Raw genomic sequence first — 20,212 nt, forward strand, 5'->3', positions numbered from 1 at the left:
ATAGGGTGCAGTGGTGACTGTAGTTTTACTAAAATAAATTTGAACCTGACTTAATTGCCAGGGCGGGCCATGGACTGGATACACCGTAAGAGAAAGTAATTTATCAGGTAAGCATAAATTCTGTTTTCTCTTACATGGTGTATCCAGTCCACGGATTCATCCTTACTTGTGGGATACCAATACCAAAGCTTTAGGACACGGATGAAGGGAGGGAACAAGTCAGGTAACCTAAACGGAAAGCACCACTGCTTGCAAAACCTTTCTCCCAAAAATAGCCTCCGAAGAAGCAAAAGTATCGAATTTGTAAAATTTGGCAAATGTATGCAGTGAAGACCAAGTCGCTGCCTTACAAATCTGTTCAACAGAAGCCTCATTCTTGAAAGCCCACGTGGAAGCCACAGCTCTAGTGGAATGAGCTGTAATTCGTTCAGGAGGCTGTTGTCCAGCAGTCTCATAAGCCAATCGGATGATGCTTTTAAGCCAGAAGGAAAGAGAGGTAGCAGTCGCTTTCTGACCTCTCCTCTTACCAGAATAGACAACAAACAAGGACGATGTTTGTCTGAAATCTTTAGTTGCTTTTAAATAGAATTTTAAAGCACGAACCACATCAAGATTGTGTAACAGACGTTCCTTCTTAGAAACTGGATTAGGACACAGAGAAGGAACAATGATTTCCTGGTTAATATTCTTATTAGAAACCACTTTTGGAAGGAAACCAGGTTTGGTACGCAAAACAACCTTATTTGTATGGAACACCAGATAGGGTGAATTACACTGCAAATCAGACAATTCAGAAACTCTTCGAGCAGAAGAAATAGCTACCAAAAACAAAACTTTCCAAGATAATAACTTAATATCTATGGAATGCAAAGGTTCAAACGGAACCCCTTGAAGAACAGAAAGAACTAAATTTAGACTCCATGGAGGAGCCACAGGTCTGTAGACAGGCTTGATTCTAACTAGGGCCTGTGCAAACGCCTGAACGTCTGGTACAGCTGCCAGACACTTGTGTAACAGGATAGACAGAGCAGATATCTGTCCCTTTAAGGAACTAGCTGACAAACCTTTCTCCAATCCTTCTTGGAGAAAAGACAATATCCTTGGAATCCTAACCTTACTCCACGAGTAACCTTTGGATTCGCACCAACAAAGATATTTCCGCCATATCTTATGGTAAATTTTCCTGGTGACAGGCTTTCTAGCCTGAATCAGAGTATCTATAACTGATTCAGAGAACCCACGCTTAGCTAGAATTAAGCGTTCAATCTCCAAGCAGTCAGTTGCAGAGAAACTAGATTTGGATGCTTGAATGGACCTTGAATTAGAAGATCCTGCCTCGATGGCAGTTTCCATGGTGGAGCCGATGACATGTCCACTAAGTCTGCATACCAAGTCCTGCGTGGCCACGCAGGCGCTATCAGAATTACCGAAGCCTTCTCCTGTTTGATTCTGGCTACTAGCCGAGGGAGAAGAGGAAACGGTGGAAAGACATAAGCTAGACTGAATGACCAAGGCGCTACTAAAGCATCTATCAATGCCGCCTTGGGATCCCTGGACCTGGATCCGTAAAGGGGAAGTTTGGTGTTCTGACGGGACGCCATCAGATCCAATTCTGGAATGCCCCATAGCTGGGTTAGCTGAGCAAAGACCTCAGGGTGGAGTTTCCCCGGATGGAAAGTCTGACGACTCAGATAATCCACCTCCCAGTTGTCTACTCCTGGGATGTGAATTGCAGATAGATGGCAGGAGTGATCCTCCGCCCATTTGATGATCTTGGTTACTTCCTTCATCGCTAGGGAACTTTTTGTTCCTCCCTGATGATTGATGTACGCTACAGTCGTGATGTTGTCCGATTGAAATCTGATGAATTTGGCCTCCGCTAGTTGAGGCCAGGCCTGGAGCGTATTGAATATCGCTCTCAGTTCCAAAATGTTTATCGGGAGAAGAGATTCTTCCCAAGACCATAGACCCTGAGCTTTCAGGGAGTCCCAGACCACACCCCAGCCTAACAGCCTGGCATCGGTCGTGACAATGATCCACTCCGGTCTGCGGAAACTCATTCCCTGAGACAGGTGATCCTGAGACAACCACCAGAGAAGAGAGTCTCTGGTTTTCTGGTCCATTTGTATTTGAGGAGATAAATCTGCATAATCCCCATTCCACTGTTTGAGCATGCACAGCTGCAGTGGTCTTAGATGAATTCGGGCAAAAGGGACTACGTCCATTGCCGCAACCATTAGACCGATTACCTCCATGCACTGAGCCACAGAAGGCCGAGGAATGGAATGAAGAACTCGGCAAGTATTCAAAAGTTTTGACTTCCTGACTTCTGTCAGAAAGATTTTCATTTCTACCGAGTCTATTAGTGTTCCCAGGAAGGGAACCCGTGTGAGCGGGGACAGAGAACTCTTTTCTACGTTCACCTTCCACCCGTGAGACCTTAGAAAGGCCAGAACAATGTCCGTATGAGCCTTTGCTCTGTGAAAAGACGACGCCTGTATTAAGATGTCGTCTAGGTAAGGTGCTACTGCAATGCCCCGCGGTCTTAGTACCGCTAGAAGGGACCCCAGCACCTTTGTGAAAATTCTGGGAGCGGTGGCCAACCCGAAAGGAAGGGCCACGAACTGGTAATGCGTGTTCAGAAAGGCGAACCTTAGGAACTGATGATGATCTTTGTGGATAGGAATATGTAGGTACGCATCCTTTAGATCCACGGTAGTCATATATTGACCTTCCTGGATCATCTGCAAGATTGTCCGAATAGTTTCCATTTTGAAAGATGGAACTCTGAGGAATTTGTTTAGAATTTTTAGATCCAGGATTGGCCTGAAAGTTCCTTCCTTTTTGGGAACTACAAACAGGTTTGAGTAAAATCCCAGCCCTTGTTCTGCAACTGGAACTGGGTGTATCACTCCCATCTTTAAAAGATCTTCGACACAGCGTAAGAACGCCTGTTTCTTTGTTTGGTCTGAAGACAAACAAGAAATGTGGAACCTTCCCCTTGGGGGAGAGTCCTTGAATACTAGAAGATACCCCCTGAGCAATGATTTCTAATGCCCAGGGATCTGGAACGTCTCTTGCCCAAGCCTGAGCAAAGAGAGAAAGTCTGCCCCCTACTAGATCCGGTCCCGGTTTGGGGCTACCCCTTCATGCTGTCTTGGCAGCAGGCGCAGGCTTCTTGGCCTGTTTACCCTTATTCCAGCCCTGCAAGGGTTTGGAGGTTGCTTTAGGCTGGGAAGCGTTACCCTCTTGCTTAGCGGTAGCAGAGGTTGAAGCAGGTCCGCTCCTGAAGTTGCGAAAGGAGCGAAAATTAGCCATGTTTTTGGCTTTGAACGGTCTATCCTGCGGGAGGGCATGGCCCTTCCCCCCAGTGATATCCGCGATAATTTCTTTCAACTCAGGACCAAAAAGGGTCTTTCCCTTGAAAGGAATGTTTAGTAATTTTGTTTTGGACGACACGTCAGCCGACCATGATTTAAGCCAAAGCGCCCTGCGCGCCATAATGGCAAAACCTGAATTTTTCGCCGCTAACTTAGCTAATTGGAAAGCGGCATCAGTGATAAAAGAATTAGCCAGCTTTAAAGCGTGAATTCTATCCATGACTTTGTCATATGAAGTCTCCCTCTGGAGCGACTCCTCCAGCGCCTCAAACCAAAAAGCCGCTGCAGTAGTTACAGGAATAATGCAGGCAATTGGCTGGAGCATGAAACCTTGCTGAACAAACATTTTCTTCAGCAAACCTTCCTCTATCGGTATAGTTGTACGCTTAGCAAGCGTTGAAACAGCTCCCTCTACCTTAGGGACCGTCTGCCACGCGTCCCGCCTAGAGTCGTTTATGGGGAACATTTTCTTTACATTACACCTGGTCTCTCCCACTCCCTAGTCACAATATCCGCCACCCTCTTTGGGATCGGAAACGCCTCAGTGTGTACAGGGACCTCTAAAAACCTGTCCATTTTACAAAATTTTTCTGGGACCACCATGGGGTCACAATCATCCAGCGTAGCTAAAACCTCCTTAAGCAGGACGCGGAGGTGTTCCAGCTTAAATTTAAACGCTAAGGAATCTGACTCTGCCCGCTGAGAAACTTTTCCTGTGTCAGAAATTTCTCCCTCAGACAGACCATCCCTCACTGCCACTTCAGAGTGTTGTGAGGGTACTATAGATAAATTATCCAAAGCTTCTGATTGCTCATCCTCTGTATTTAAAACTGAGCTATCGCGCTTTCTTGGAAAAACTGGCAGTTTGGATAAAAATGCTGCAAGGGAATTATCCATTACTGCTGCTAATTGTTGTAAAGTAATAGGGGCCAATGCGCTAGAGGTACTAGACATCGCTTGCGCGGGCGTAACTGGTGTCGACACATGGGGAGAGGAAGAAGGACTATCCTCATTACCTTCCGTTAAAGAATCATCTTGGGCTACATTTTTAAGTGTCACTGCATGGTCTTTAAAATGCTTAGATGCTTTAGCACACTTTATACACAAATGCCATGGGGGTACCGCCATGGCTTTTAAAAACAAAGAACAAGGTCTATCTGAAGGCTCAGACATGTTTGACAGACTTAGACAGCACTACAATACAGTAAAAAACACTTTTTGAAAAAACGTTACTGTGTCTTTAAATAATAAAAAGCACACACTTTTTTACCAAATCACCCAAAAATATCCGATCTAGATGAAATTTTCACCATATGAACCTAATGCTTTGAAATGATTGCACACAAATTTTCAAATCAATTAACCCCTTATTGCCCAAACCGGAGCTAAATGAAGCAGGCTACCGGTTTAAAACACTACAGTACGGTGCCACAGTCTCTGCTGTGGCTTTACCTTCCTTAGGGATTATTTGTAGATGAAAATAAGCCTCCCTGGAGTCCTCCCTGCAGTCTCTGGACGCTACACGTGAAGCTGCATGAAGCTGCCTTGTAAAACAACTGTGCAACTGAGGCGCGAAAATGAGGCCACCTCCCTCTTCATTCCGGAGTTATGGGGCCTTCCTGAGACAGATTAGGTGTCTTACAATATGCCAGGCGTATTAAAACCCCAAAAAGTGTTCCAAACGTCAAAAACACTTTAACAAATATGAGATTATACTAATAAAGTAAACGATTTAGCCCATAACAGTGTCCACCAGTATTTAAGCCCTTAACCTAAGCCATCCTTCTATACTGAGTCTCAGAAAATGGCTTACCTTCCCCCATGGGGATTTCTGTCAGTCTTCTAGCATTACCAGGTCTTGTTAGAAAAAATGACTGAGCATACCTGAAGCAGTTAAGCCTGCAAACTGTTCCCCCAACTGAAGTTCTCCGGTACTCAACAGTCCTGTGTGGGAACAGCAATGGATTTTAGTTACCACATTCTAAAATCTTTTTCCTCTCAGCAGAAATCTTCATCACTTTCTGCCTCAGAGTAAATAGTACAAACCGGCACTATTTTAAAATAACAAACTCTTGATTGAAGAAATAAAAAAAACAAATCTAACACCACAAACTCTTTACCCTCCCGTGGAGATGCTACTTGTTAGAGCGGCAAAGAGAATGACTGGGGGGGCGGAGCCTGAGGGGAGCTATATGGACAGCTCTGCTGTGTGCTCTCTTTGCCACTTCCTGTAGGGATTGAGAATATCCCACAAGTAAGGATGAATCCGTGGACTGGATACACCATGTAAGAGAAAAGTAGATCCTTTAGGCTTAGCCCTCTTATCCTGCTGTAGGAAAGCTCCCTTGCCTCCCGTAACCGTGGATATGATCGAATCCAATCCTGAACCGAACAGAATCTTTCCTTGAAAAGGCAGCGACAACAGTCTCAACTTAGAGGTCATGTCCGCAGACCAAGACTTTAGCCACAGAGCCCTGCAAGCTAAAACTGAAAAACCTGACCCCTTAGTGTTCAGGCGGATAATTTGCATTTTGGCATCACATATGAAAGAATTGGCGATTTTCAGCGCCTTAATCTTGTCCTGTATCTCGTCGATGGAAGTCTCCTCCTCGACAATCTCACACAGGGTTTCACACCAATATGTCACAGCTCTGGCGACTGCGGCTACAGCCACTGCCGGCTGAAAAACAAACCCTGTATGTTGAAACATTTTCCTTAACATGTTTTCCAACTTTTTATCCATGGGCTCTTTAAATGACGAACTATCCTCCAGGGGAATAGTAGTCCGCTTTGCAAGCATGGAGATAGCACCATCCACCTTAGGGACAGTACCCCACAGCTTCAACTGAGAGTACGGGACCGGGAGCAGTTTCTTAAAAGGAAGAAGGGGAAAGGGAAGAACCTAATCACTCCAATTCATTCTTAATAATTTTTGCCATCTTAACAGGAACCGGGAAGGCCTGAGGCACCACCCTGTCCTCATATACTTTATCAAGCTTAGGAATCATAGGTTCTTCTGGAAGTTTCAGCAAAAAGTGCAAATTTTTCATCCTAAACCTAAAGTAAGGCTCCTCCGCCGTCTGAGGTTTAGATGACACAGACTCCGATCCAGAAAGAGTCTCCTCCGAAGAGTCGGAGTGGGCCTCGTCGTATAACGCCTCAGAATTATCCTTAGGCGTAGACAACCCCTGAGCCAAGCGGCCATGGTACGCCCTACGCTTGCGCTTAGCAGAACGTGGTAAGGCATGGATCACTTTCGATACCGCTGTTTGCAGTTGATCCGCAAAATCTGACAGCCAACAAATTTCTCCCGCAGGAGTAATAGTTGGACCCTGGGGCGCTGCATGTGCAATAGGAGATAGATGCAGGAAACGCACCTCACGGGACGGGACCCCTCAGAGGTTGATGGCTCAGTAGTACTAGACATCCATTTGGTCTTAGATGTCGTAACTTTATTAAGGCATGTGGAACATAGATGAGCAGGCTATTCTACCAGAACCTCCTCACAATAAACACAGGAATGAGACCTAGTTAAAAAGAGGGTGAGCCCTCTAACGCGTCAGAGTCCTCCATAGCTTGCGCTGATATTAAGGACAAGATTAACTTAATAAATAGGCACCTTTATAACCTCCACTGGGAGGGGCACTCACCACCTCCTATGACCCGGACTACAGAAACTGTTTTGTCTCCTGCTCCGCTTATCAACAGAGGAAGTAGATAGCCACACCCAGTAACATGGAATGCCCAGCAGAAACCGCCCCTGCCTAAGGAGAAAAGGCGCCAAAAAAGAGCTGCACCATACTCCAGTAAGTCACATGAAAGTTCCACACATTGCCAGAGCCTCATTTCGCAAATAACGCAGCAAAGACACAACAATATCATGTATAACCCCCCCCCCCATTCAATAATCCCCTTTGCAGGAATATTAACCCTTGATTCTCTTAAAAGATAAAAGACGTCACACTGTGTCCCTGACTTCTGTGTTATCATTCTATAATAAAAATGAAACGATCTTACCAGAATTTACGCCATAGAACAGGAACATGGCCCTTCAAGCGTGACAGGTTAGTAGCCTCGCTCCTGACATGGACTTGAGTGTAAAAAGCAGGCAGCGAAACTCGTCAACGCTGATTGCTTGTGGAGCAGTTAAAATGAGTCGGGATGGGTTTGCAGAAAGACTCTCCCTGCATCTCCGGACTCTAACTTTCACCCTGGCTCTCACTGAGAGGCTGACAGGACTACTTCAAACTCCAGTCCCATTCCGAAGAGTACTACCCTCCATAAGAGACTACTCTGATCTTCGGCACTTCTCTGTTGTCCTCCTGTGACGAAAGGCAAAGAATGACTGGGGGATGAGGGAGGTATTTAAGCATTTGGCTGGGTGTCTTTGCCTCCTCCTGGTAGCCAGGTTCTTAATTCCCAACAGTAATGAATGAAGCCGTGGACTCTCCTCCCCTTTAGATGGAAATGTGAATATGTAAATGATTAAGAAAAAACAGATACAAAAATTTAAATTTTACCAAAGCTTTTAATTTAATTCTAATTATTAAATTGGGTTCACAGTCTGCCTTTTATTTCAAAACCATTATTTTATTTGTACATATAGGGGAGGTATGCATACCATTAACTGCCCATTCCACACCTCTCACCCAGTCCTCGTGTCCATGAAGAACTTGCACTTTGTGAAACTAAATAAAAAATAAAAAAAAAGTTATTCATTATGGTCAAGTTCATGACATTTATAGCTTATAAAAAGTTAAAGAAGAATGTTATAAAAATTTGACTCATGTCCAAGTGTTACAGGCTACGGTAATAACTGGTATAAAAGAACACTGTGAAATAGACTGTATTAAATCAGAAAAAAGAAACTCATTTAAGAACCAGTTTAGTGTGTGCATATATATGTGCGCATATATGGTGCAGATGTAGTCACCACGTTTATGGATTGAAACTATAATTCTCTTGATGACAAGACATCCGTATGAAAGATCAACATTTAGAATTGCTTACATTTTCTTTGTCTTAAAAATTATATTAAGTGAAAACTGCATTTAAATATAAACATATAATAGTATCAGTTGTGTATGTTCTACTGATACTAAGTATCTTAGAGTTACTAAAAGTGCCAATTAACCAATGAGCATAAGTACTTATTGGAGCTTTCTACTGACGTTCAGTGACTATTAACTCAATAGCATTAATAAGAAGTATGCAACTGATAAAGCTGTATTAGCTGCGATTTCATTTGGATGACATAAAAATGCAACACAGTGTACCCTTATATAACTTTTGACTTTCACTTTAAAGGGACAGTCTAGTCAAAATTAAAACTTTCATGATACAGCATGCAATTGTAAACAACTTTACAATGTATTAAATTATGTTCTATTGGTATTCATTTTTGAAAGCTAAACCTAGGTAGGCTCATATGATAATTTCAAAGCCCTTGAAGGCTGCCTCTTATATCAGTATATTTTGACAGTTGTTCCCAGCTAGACAGGGCTGGTTCATGTGTGCTATATAGATAATAGTGTGCTCACTCCCGTGGAGTTATTTAGGAATCAGCACTGATTGGCTAAAATGAATGTCTGTCAAAAGAACTGAAATAAGGAGGCAGTCTGCAGAGGCTTAGATACAAGGTAATTGCAGAGGTAAAAAGTATATTAATATAATAATGTTGGTTATGCAAAACTGGGGAACGGTTAATAAAGGGATTATCTATATTTTTAAACAATAACAATTCTGGGGTAGACTGTCCCTTTAAGCAAAATTATATCTTTATTTCACACAAATTCTTTAGGTTTTTGTAATTAAAGCAATGTCTCTTTATTATACGTTTACCATTTAAAGTATGCTTAATAAGGAAAATTATGCATATCTAAGTATTCAGAAAGCTTATTCTTGTACATGGCTGCATACCTGACTGCAAAGCTAAGCAATTCAATTAATGAAGACAAGCACATTTCTTAGAAGCAGGGAAAAAAAAATCTCCACAAACTAATCTTAAAATAGGAACACTTTATATGTCCTAATTATCCAAGCATTCTACATGTAGCATACAAATGAGAATTGTTTTGTATGAGGACTATCTGGGGAGAACTAACGTAGTTATACCAACAATTAGGAAAGACAGCAGCAGGGTATACATCAAAAGAAAAGGAAAACGCATGTAAATTTCAATATGTAAACCACTGCCAAAAAAGAAAAGAATAAATTACCTGCCCATTCTGTTGTACATACAAATGAATCTTGCTGTCATCTCCACCACAAGATAAAATCGGAACTACAAATACAAAGAAACAGTGAGACCCCCCAAGCATAAAAAAGTAAAAAATGTGTAGACTAGAAAACAGCACTGTGCAAAGCAATAAAAAGTAGTAAAAGAATATTTTAGCATGTAGTGTTTCTTTTTTTTTAAACCTATAATTGCTATTCAAAAGATACTGCAGATCTTCCAACAATACAGAGTTTTGTAAATACATAACAGCAAAAATGTTTTTTTTCTCCAAAATATGATTTTATATTAGGGATTTTCTAGTCCATGTCATCCATAACAGGTTTCAGCAGGCATTATTGTGGTTCAGTTTTCCAAAACTTGTAAAATGCAGCATTACATTTACATGATCTCAAATAAGTATGGAAATGTATGTGAAGTTAACAAAAAAATAATAATATCTAGATTTGTAGTGTGTCGTGTCATTTAGAGAAGAAAAAAAAAAAATCATAAAAATCAATTACAATGTAAATAACAATAAGACATAATAGACAAATTCTATAGCTAATGTGGATTTTAAAATATTTTCATGACAGCAATAATCCATAACAGTATAACAATTCTGAAAATCAGCCTCTTAAAGTAATTATGCAACATCAAAATGCTTATATCATAAAAAGGACCATTTACATAGCAGGTGAAGGAGAGGTCCTTTTTATATATTTAATCAAAGTTTAAACAAAATAAGGATTCAGAATTTAACAATGGTGGCAAGAACAAGAAAGTTGTCCTCCTGAGACTCTCTAAACACCGAAAAAATTCCACATTAAAGAACTTTGATTAAGGACAACATTTAAATTCTCACTCAACAATTTAAGTACACACGAAGGTCAAAACTAAAAACGTACAAGGAGACTTCCGGGAGGCGGAGCATCTGGTTAGCAGCAAGGAAGAAGAGATCCGGTAAAATCTGCAAAATTAACTGTGAAAATAACCAGGCTCCCACTGCTTTCCCTTGCATGATTGTAGCCCCTAGAGGAGAAGGAGCACAAGAAATTGCGGGACCTGAACGTGAAGGGATATTTAATCACCCTTGCCACGGAAGCAGCAAAGTAAGGAGCAGAAGGGCGCAAAAAGATGGCGCCATATTGAGGAGGAAGCAAGTTAATGTAAAGGAACAGGACGGAAAAGAAAGAAAGCAGAACTGTGAAAGCTGATCAAGACGGCCGAGAGCTGGAAGCAATCGGTAAGCTGAAGAAACTGACGAAAGGCACTACACGCAGCATAGGCAGAGCGCTTACAAATGCAAGCCCTAATATAGCAGATATTCAGTCAGAAAAAGTCTAGATAACTACAACGGCTAGTGAAGTTGAAAACAACCCCCGGCCACAATAAATATATACACTTGGAGGGGGAACTAAAGAATTGAATCCATAGCTCAGGACACATTTGATAAGTGGCACTGACGGAACTCATAGAACGCTGAGAGTGAGTTAACGCTCATTAGCTCACACCCCACAGTTTGGAACTGTCAGTAGGCCTTCTAACTCCCTTCCCTGTGGACCGGAGGGCAGTGTGGTAGCAGAAAAGTTGGTACTGAGAAATAAACGCTACAATACTGTGCACTAGAAGGAACACAAATAGATATCTTGTCTGATAAATAATGAGCAACTTGTGGCAGAAGGGAGAGAAGAGCAGAGGGAAAAAGCAATATCCTAGCACACATACTACAACATTGTTGTTCAAGCTAGGCGGAGACCTACAAACACACACACACAAACATGATAATAATAACATCAAGACTCGAGTTGTTCTGGGTGTGTAGTGAGAAAGCAATATGAGATAGCGGAGGTGTTGTGTACCACACATCCAGATGACCACAGTATTACCAGATTTCTCACCAGGCTCAGCTCTATTATACTTTATGTCCCTCTCTAAGTGAAGACAATCCCTAAACTCTGGTGCCCATACTGTTATTTTAGACAACTTCTTCACTGTCACCTTAAAAGACAAAGCATACGGCGGAAGTGCATGCTGCAGAAACAATTACATCAGAGCCTGCAGATACTATGCTCCAGGAGACACATCAAATTGTTTCCCAGATATCAGCTCTATTTTTACGCAAAATAGAGCAACTGCAGACAGGGATGGACTCATTGTCATCTGAATTCAAAAGTTTTTCATCTAGACTCCAACAGATCGAACAGAGAGTGGGTGACGACGAGGACAGGCAAAGAGAAACCTCAACAAAGGTGAATGCGCTTGAGACTCAAAACAAGTTGTTAATGGATAAGATCGACGATTTAGAAAACCAATCAAGATGCAACAACTTGCACATTGTAGGTCTCCCAGAGACTGTCACTAGCTCAGAGCTACTGATGTTTGCAGAGCGAACTTTACCTTCACTTCTAAAAGGTGAAACCAGAGGAGATTCCATGTGTTACTGAGAGGGCGCATAGAGTTGGTAACATCAGTCAAGATTCAAAAATACAAGAGGACCACATCAATTCATGATTCGCTACCTCAACTTCAAGGATCAAATCCTGCTCCTTAGAGCATACCGCCAAGACTCTCCCTTATTATATGAAGGGCAGAAAATCCTTATATTCCAGGATTACTCGGCGGAGATCTCTACAAGGCGTAGAGAGTTCTCGCCGTACTGCAAATCCCTACTGGAGGCTGGAGGTTCAGTGTCTTTCCCAGCAAGGCTCAAACTCCAAACTCAACAGGGCATGACGTTTTTTGAAGACCCCAGTCATCTTCAAAAGTTTCTGAGACAAGAAGCAGCAGAAACAGGAAAAGAAACTTGAAAGTAACTGACTCATTTCAAATACTCAAATAGTATGTATAAAAGATGTTTGGAACCTTTGCTCTGTTTTGCAAAGATAGGTAGATATGAGGCAGAATTAGAGAAGGATGAGTTGCTAGTTAAAGATGCCATACAGTAGAGGTTACACAGGTTTAATAAATAAAAATGTTAAGTTTATTATAAATAGCCATTATACTGTTAAATCACTACTAGAGAGACTGACCAACAGGCTCTGATTTTGTTCCTAATGGGACTCTTCTTTAATGTCACTATCCATTTTAGTTAAAGTTTTTTACTATTCATAATGGATGTTTGAAATCCTGGCTTTGATTGACAGAGGTAAGCAGACTTGAGGCAGAATTGGAGAAATTTGAGTTGCTAACTTAACCTGCCATACAGTAGAGGTTACATAGGTTTAATAAATAAATGTTAAGTTTATCACTACTGGAAACCAACCAACAGGTTTTGATTTTTTTCTTTTCTTCTTTCGGGTCCTTTTTTCTATTTCACTATCCATTTTAGTTAACAGTTTAAAAAAGGAGAAATGGACTCAGTTAACTACTAGATGGTGTGAGTTTTCCAAATTAAATATGATAGATCAGATGGAGGTCTGGTGCACAGCTATACTAAGATTAATCTTGGTTAGATAAAGATTGACTTAAAAGGGACACTGAACCCAAAATTTTTCATTTGTGATTCAGATAGAGCATGCAATTTTAAGCAACTTTCTGATTTACTCCTATTATCATTTTTTCTTCATTCTCTTGCTATCTTTATTTGAAAAAGAAGGAATCTAAGCTTTTATATTAGTTCAGACTCTGGACAGCACTTTTTTTATTGGTGGATGAATTGATCCACCAATCAGTAAGAACAACCCAGGTTGTTCACCAAAAATGGGCCGGCATCTAAACTTACATTCTTGCATTTCAAATAAAGATATCAAGAGAATAAAGAAAATTTGATAATAGGAGTAAATGAGAAAGTTGCTTAAAATGTCATGCTCTATCTGAATCACGAAAGAAAAAAAATTGGGTTCAGTGTCCCTTTAATGAAAAGTTATCTACAGTTTGTTAAATATGTATTGAAAATTGTTTTATGTCACCTTTTAATAGTTGTTCTCTTGTTTAGACCTCAAACCATTCTCTTTTCTCCCTGGGGTTACATGACTAGAAGGTGCTTCCCAAACTTGATTGAAAAGGTACTTCCCTGCCAGGAAGGGAGCTGCACCCAAACATCACAAAAACTACAATCATATCAAGTAAGGTATCCATTGCCACATCATACATCCATTATAACACAATATGATGAGTAACAATCTACATATTGTAAGCTGGAATGTAGGAGGTATAACGTCACCACAAAAGCGCAGGCCAATACTACGCTACCTACAGTCTAAAAAAAACTGACATTGCAATATTGGAAGACACACATATCTAGAACATCAAAATCTAAAACAGAGTTGGGTAGGGGAGGTCATATTTACACAGTTTGAACAGAATAGAGCTAGAGCGGTAGTGATTCTGTTTAGGAAAAATCTAACGTATGCTATTTCTAAATGACTCATTGATCAAGAAGGAAGGTTTATTATGCTGCAATTAGATGTTCAGGGTTTCCCTTTCACACTGGTTGGAATTTATGGCCCATAAAAACAAAATCAGACATTCTGGCAGAGTATACAATCTAAAATAATATAGTTTACCTCTCAACCTCTCATTATTGGTTGAGATTATAACATTGCGCCACAAAGACCAGCAGACAGGTTCCACAATCCCGAAAAGACTCGCATTAAATCCCAGACATTCCAAAATTATAAGAAAGAATCATTAGTCCGTACACGCAAAAAAATTCCTTAAACCTAAAAGATATCTGGAGAGTCAGATATCCAGAACATAGAGACCATACATGCATGTCAATAGCAAAAGACACACTATCAAGACTAGACTATTTCCTTACATCTACCAATCTATGCCATAGAATAACAGAGACCGTGATCGACCCTATAACTATCTCAGACCATGCCCCTATAGCTTTAAAACTCCAAATTGGTCAAATGCGGAAAAAAAGGAACAAGTGGGTATTCCCAACCTATTTGTATAGAGACCCTAATTTCTACAGGCATCTGTTAGGAGAGTAGCGGGCGTATAGCTCACTCAACGAGACACATATTGATAAACCTCTCTTATTTTGGGAAACAGCAAAAGCTGTCTTAAAGGGACATGAACCCCACATTTTTTCTTTTATGATTCAGATATAGAATACCATTTTAAAAAACTTTCCAATTTACCTCTATTATTTAATTTGCTTCCTTCTCTTGTTATCCTTTGCTGAAAGGTTTATCTAGGCAAGTTCAGGAGCAGCAGAGAACTTAGATTCTAGCTGCTGATTGGTGGCTGCATATATATACCGATTGTGATTGGCTCACCCATGTGTTCAGTTAGAAACCAGTAATGCATTGCTGCTCCTTCAACAAAGCATACCAAGAGAATGAAACAAATTAGATAATAGAAGTAAATTAGAAAGTTGTTTAAAATTGTATTCTCTAGGTATGCCCTAGGAGACACACCTGTTCCGGAGGAGGAGCTTAGCACAGGTGGCTGTGCTCCAGTCCCACAAGCTGCTGAGAAATTTGGGCTTGCTGCCTGGTTAGCAAGATTCAACGCTAACGGAACATAAAACAGTGGAACTCCATCCCACTGTATTGAGATCCCCTTTGATTAAAGAATCCTACCTTATCCATAAGCAGGTATCTAATCTAAGATAGGTACAGGACTTTTAACTCTCCCTCTCCCCTACCTGTGACCAAAAACGAAAAGAAATCAAAAACAGGAGGATGCAAAAATCTGCTGCATTAAGCTGAGCAAGCCTGTCTCTTTCAACTATGTCCTGGATTTTGGCAAGTATTTCACTCACCCTTTAACTGAAGACACTCTGGCGGTGTAAGGAGCTGCGCTACTCGGCGCACCTGGAAGAATTACCTGTTCCCTTGTTTCATTTGCTCTCTGAAGGTCTTGAGCGGGCCCGTGCGGCTGGATCCCTCCTCCCCCACCGTTGCTGCGTGGGAGGAGGCGAGCGTGGCGGGAGGCCGGTCCTGCTGTGCGGACGAACGAGCCCTGACGTACCTCCAGGAGAGTTCTTGGCGAGTAGCCAACAACCGGGTTCTCCTTCCCCACCGGTGCTGCGAGGAAGGAGGGAGACTCACTGAGGATTTCTGTTGTTGGGCTCCTGAAGTGCTAGGATAACGCCATGCTATAGGAGGGTGAGTGACACAGAGGAGCACCTCTGACTGTTTGTTTTTTAAAAAAAAATGCCTGCATGTAAACAGCTTTAAAAAGGGACATAAGTATTGGAGAAAGAAGAAAAAATCAAAATCTTTTTTTTTGGTTGGTAAATTTGACTGAGCGGCTTGAAATAGGCACTTTAGCACTAAAGCAGAGTCACAAACTCAAGTCTAAACAGCTGCCTGGTGAGGGGAGTGGGGGAGGAGAGGAGATTAAAAGTTTGGACTGCAATAAAGAAGTTAAGCTGTACATGCTGCTGATTAAACTGAAACTTTGTGTGGAAATAAAGGGAAACAAAGAAGGATAAAGAGAAAAATTGGTCCTGGGCACCATGCTGTGAATAAATGTTTTCTCTCCACTGGAAGGGACCTGCATATTAAAATCCCCCCTTACATCCTGAGAAGGACAAAACTACTGGATCTAATTATTTTTTTCTAATTGCTTTGTGATTGAATTAGTAATGATTATTGGTCTGATCCTTTTCCCTTTCCTAGCATAGGGGAAGGTGAAGAAAAAGAAAAAGAAAAAGAGATTATTTTCAGTAATTATTATCTGTTATGATTTTTTCTATATGGTTTTTTAGGGCTGTTTTGTTTCTGTGTTGTTGTTTCTTAAGCCTGGACAAAATAGGGTGGTAAACAGAGAAGAGGGATTATCAAATTGTGAAGTTTAATATTAAATTTTTTACATACGTTTATAGAGGATAGAATAATAAGAGAGGGAAAAGGTAAAAGAAGCTCTGTATTTGGCTTGGTGTGCTGGTGTTCCCATAATTGATAAATCAAGCCACTTCAAACTTTCTAAGGAAAAGGAAACATTAAGTTCTGTCTGATTATCTACTTCCTCTGTTCTATGGGCCTTAGCTTTTTGTGCTTGTTAACTATTACTAAGGTATTGAGCTAAGAAGGTAACACCAGCAGAAAGTAATAACTGGTATTAACATATTACCATGTTGTTTTAAGCATTGTATTATACTGAAAAACATAAAAAGACTTATCAAGTTTGAGAGTGACATTAACCCCTGCAGAAGTGACCTTGTGATAATCCTAATCACTTATTGCTCTAGCATCTAGAAATAGTATATATTTATCTATAAGTTAATAAGCTTCACTGAATATAGAGGTAGAAGTTGTGAGTTTTTGACGTTGCCACCTTATATTGAGGATATTTAGGCCTGAGGTTACTGTTATAACCAATAGAATTAACGCTATCAGGCAACACTATAGAGTAATCAACTGTCTTTACTTAGTGGCTCTCCCTCCTACCGTTATTAACTTAGTGCTATCTTTATACATGATTTGGTGAACAAGTCTAATCCACTATTTGGTTTTCGGGGGGAAAAAAAAAAAAAAAAAAAAAAAAGATATACAACCCTCCCCTTCACACCCTTGCACATTGTCCCCTCACCCCTTGCCCTCACTTCCCTTCCCCCTATTGATGCACTTGGAGAACTCTCCCTAACAAGGCCTATTGATTTAATCACAAGATTCTACGGCACATGGATAAATTCCTTCACTCACACTCCCGGACTCCTTCACCAGTCATGGCAACCAAGCAGAGAGACAGGAGGACAAAGGTCACTGCTGAAGTATCCTCTGAATTACCTATCTCTGCAGCTTCTACCCTGCCTATAAATGAATTGACTAATATACAGGCTTTAGTAGCTAGTATCTCTGAGGCACTAACCCCTAAATTTGATGCTTTAAGGTCTGAGATTAAACAGGATTTAAATTTACTTAGACAGGAGATAAAACTATTTTCAAATAGATTAGACGAAGTCGAACAGAGAGTATCTGACCTGGAGGATCTTGTTTCAGTTCAAGGGTCTAATCTTGAATCTAACAACATAATCATTGCTAAAATGCAGAACAAAATTGAAGACCTGGAAAATCGCTCTAGGCGAAATAATATTCGTATCATTGGGGTACCTGAAGGGGGCCAAACGGAAGATTTAAGTAAATTTATTCCTGAGGTGTTAGCTCAGCTACTCAAAATTTCTCCCAATCATCCTCAAATAGTAGTTGAGAGGATACATAGAATAGGGAGACGAATAATGGACAGGCAGGAAGATAGCAGGCCCAGACCTATTATAGCGAAGTTACTTAACTTTCAAGATAAGGTCACAATACTTCAGTATTTTCGGAAAAAACAGCCCATAACCTATAAGGAAAATAGAATTCTTCTATTCCAGGATTATTCAGTTGAAACGGCCACTAAGAGAAGGAATTTGGCTCCAATTTGTACAAAATGTATCCATCAAGGCTATCAGGCCTTAATTATATATCCTTCCAAACTAAAAATTTATGCAAAAGGTAAAACTTATTTATTTGATAATTCACACGAGGCAGAAAAACTGTTGCAGCAACTGAATAGTCAGGAGTAGTAAAAGTTATCATGGATAAGGTAGCAAATATAGACAAAAAATGTGGCTAGAATGGACAGATTTTCTTTTTGTCTGTTCTCTCCCCTTTTCCCTCCAACTTTTTTTTTTTTTTTCTCTTTTTTTTTTTCCCTTTACTTTTTTTTTTTTTTTCTCCCTCTCTCTTCTCCCCTTTTGATATTTTATTTTTTACCTTCTGTGCCCCTTTTTCCCCTCCTTTTTCACTCTCCCCCCCCTCCTCAGGTGAATGACTAACCAAGTGGCTAACTTTAAGGTAGTTTCCTGGAATGTGGGGGGGATATCAACACCCATTAAAATGAAAACGATTTTAACCCATGTAAGACGGCTCAAGTCTGACATAGTTTTCTTACAGGAAACACATCTAACCCTGGTGGAAACTCTGAAACTTAAACAAGGATGGGTAAAAGAAATCTATGCCTCATCAGGCACAGGTCGGAGAAGGGGGGTGGCCATATTGATGGGGAAAAGGCTTAAAGCAGACACTCTCCAGATTTTACCTGATCTAGAGGGGAGATATATCTTTTTAAAGATTAAAATTGACAAGACAATTTTTTCACTCTGTAATATTTATGCACCTAATACTATTGATTCAGAATTCTGGAATCAACTACAAGTCAGGATTCTCTCTTTCAGGGAAGGATATTTAATTCTCGGAGGGGACTTTAATATGGCCCCCCATTGTCCTTTGGACAGGTTAAGGGAGAAAGAGAAATTTAAAAAGAATAAGAAAGATAATCTAGAATCTAAACTGCTGACTAAAATCAGGCAAAACTTGAACATTAGAGACATATGGAGGATTCAGAATCCGGACGTTAGGGAATTCACGTGCCTTTCCAAAGCACATAAGACTATGTCAAGAATAGATCTTTTCCTTATTGACGAAAGGCTGTGCACAGCCAAAATAAGAGCAAAGATATTACCTATCTTTCTCTCTGATCATGGACCAATCTCCCTGAATTTCCAACTGACAGGCCCTAGAACAGGCTCTTCGCGTTTCCACTTTCCCTCCTTCCTAGCATCAGATACAAAATTCAAAGTTCAGCTGAAGATTAAATTTGAAGATTATATTCAGTGCAACAGAGAATATTGGGACCGCCCCCTGATTTTTTGGGAGGCAGCCAAAGCAGTTATGAGGGGTGAAATCATTGCCTATAATGCAATGATAAATAAAAAATTAAGATCAAGAGAAAGAGAGCTAAATAATGCATTAATTAACTCATATAATCGTCTCCTCTTGACAAGAAATTCGGTTAACTGGGCAAGTTATCTCCGGGCGAAAAACGATAAAGACACTTTTTCTATCTATAGAGAAACTCAGTCAGAGTTAAAATTACAATCTAAACTATACAGATATGGAAACAAATCTGGTAAATTACTTGCTAATTTGGTCAAAAACGAGAAAAAGCCATCACTTATTGAAAAACTTCTTGTAGATGGGAAGCTCCTTACGGAGAACACAGAGATACATAAGGAACTGGTTAAATATTATCAAGATATATATGCCTCTAAAATATATGATTTAACACAGGCAGAGGAGTTCTGGAGTAAAATTAGTTGTCCCAAGATATCTGTAGAATTAATAGAGACTCTGAATGCCCCGATAAGAGTAGAAGAAATAGAGAAGGTGATCTATGAATCCGCTATCAATAAAGCTGCAGGCCCGGATGGGTTACCAAGCGAATTCTATAAGATCCTTTCCTCAGAAATCGCGCCTCATCTTAGTAATGTATATAATGCTATGTATATTAAAGGAGAATTGGTGCCGAAAGCTTTTTCTGCCTCCTTCACAACACTTATTCCTAAAAGTGGAAAGGATCCAGTTCAAAGGTAATCTTACAGACCAATAGCCTTATTAAACGTCGACTATAAGGTTTTCATGTCAATCTTGGCTAAAAGGCTACAAAAGATATTACTGAATATTATAAATAAAGACCAAGCAGGTTTTCTAAATTCACGGAATTCTTCAGCAAAAATCAGAGAGGTTTTAGTGGTAACAGAATATTTTTATAACATGGGGAGGAAGGAGAGGGGAGAGGGGGAACAAACTCCTGACCTGGCCATTGTGTCAATCGATGCTGAGAAGGCATTTGATTCGATACAACATGACCATCTTTTTACTTCATTGGGACG

At 40.5% G+C, this 20,212-nt stretch overlaps 1 protein-coding gene across 1 annotated transcript in view; it reads right to left on the reverse strand.

The window, feature by feature from the left end:
• The window catches only part of ELP2 (elongator acetyltransferase complex subunit 2), a gene marked incomplete in the record, with an annotated part of 749,242 nt that overhangs the window by 696,550 nt on the left and 32,480 nt on the right, over window positions 1–20,212 (reverse strand). Inside the window, 2 exon segments of the mRNA XM_053714582.1 lie at window positions 8,002–8,068; window positions 9,599–9,663. Coding sequence (XP_053570557.1) covers window positions 8,002–8,068; window positions 9,599–9,663 — 132 coding nt within the window.

This window comes from Bombina bombina, chromosome 5, assembly GCF_027579735.1.
Source record: "Bombina bombina isolate aBomBom1 chromosome 5, aBomBom1.pri, whole genome shotgun sequence".
Classification (NCBI taxonomy): Eukaryota; Metazoa; Chordata; class Amphibia; order Anura; family Bombinatoridae; genus Bombina; species Bombina bombina.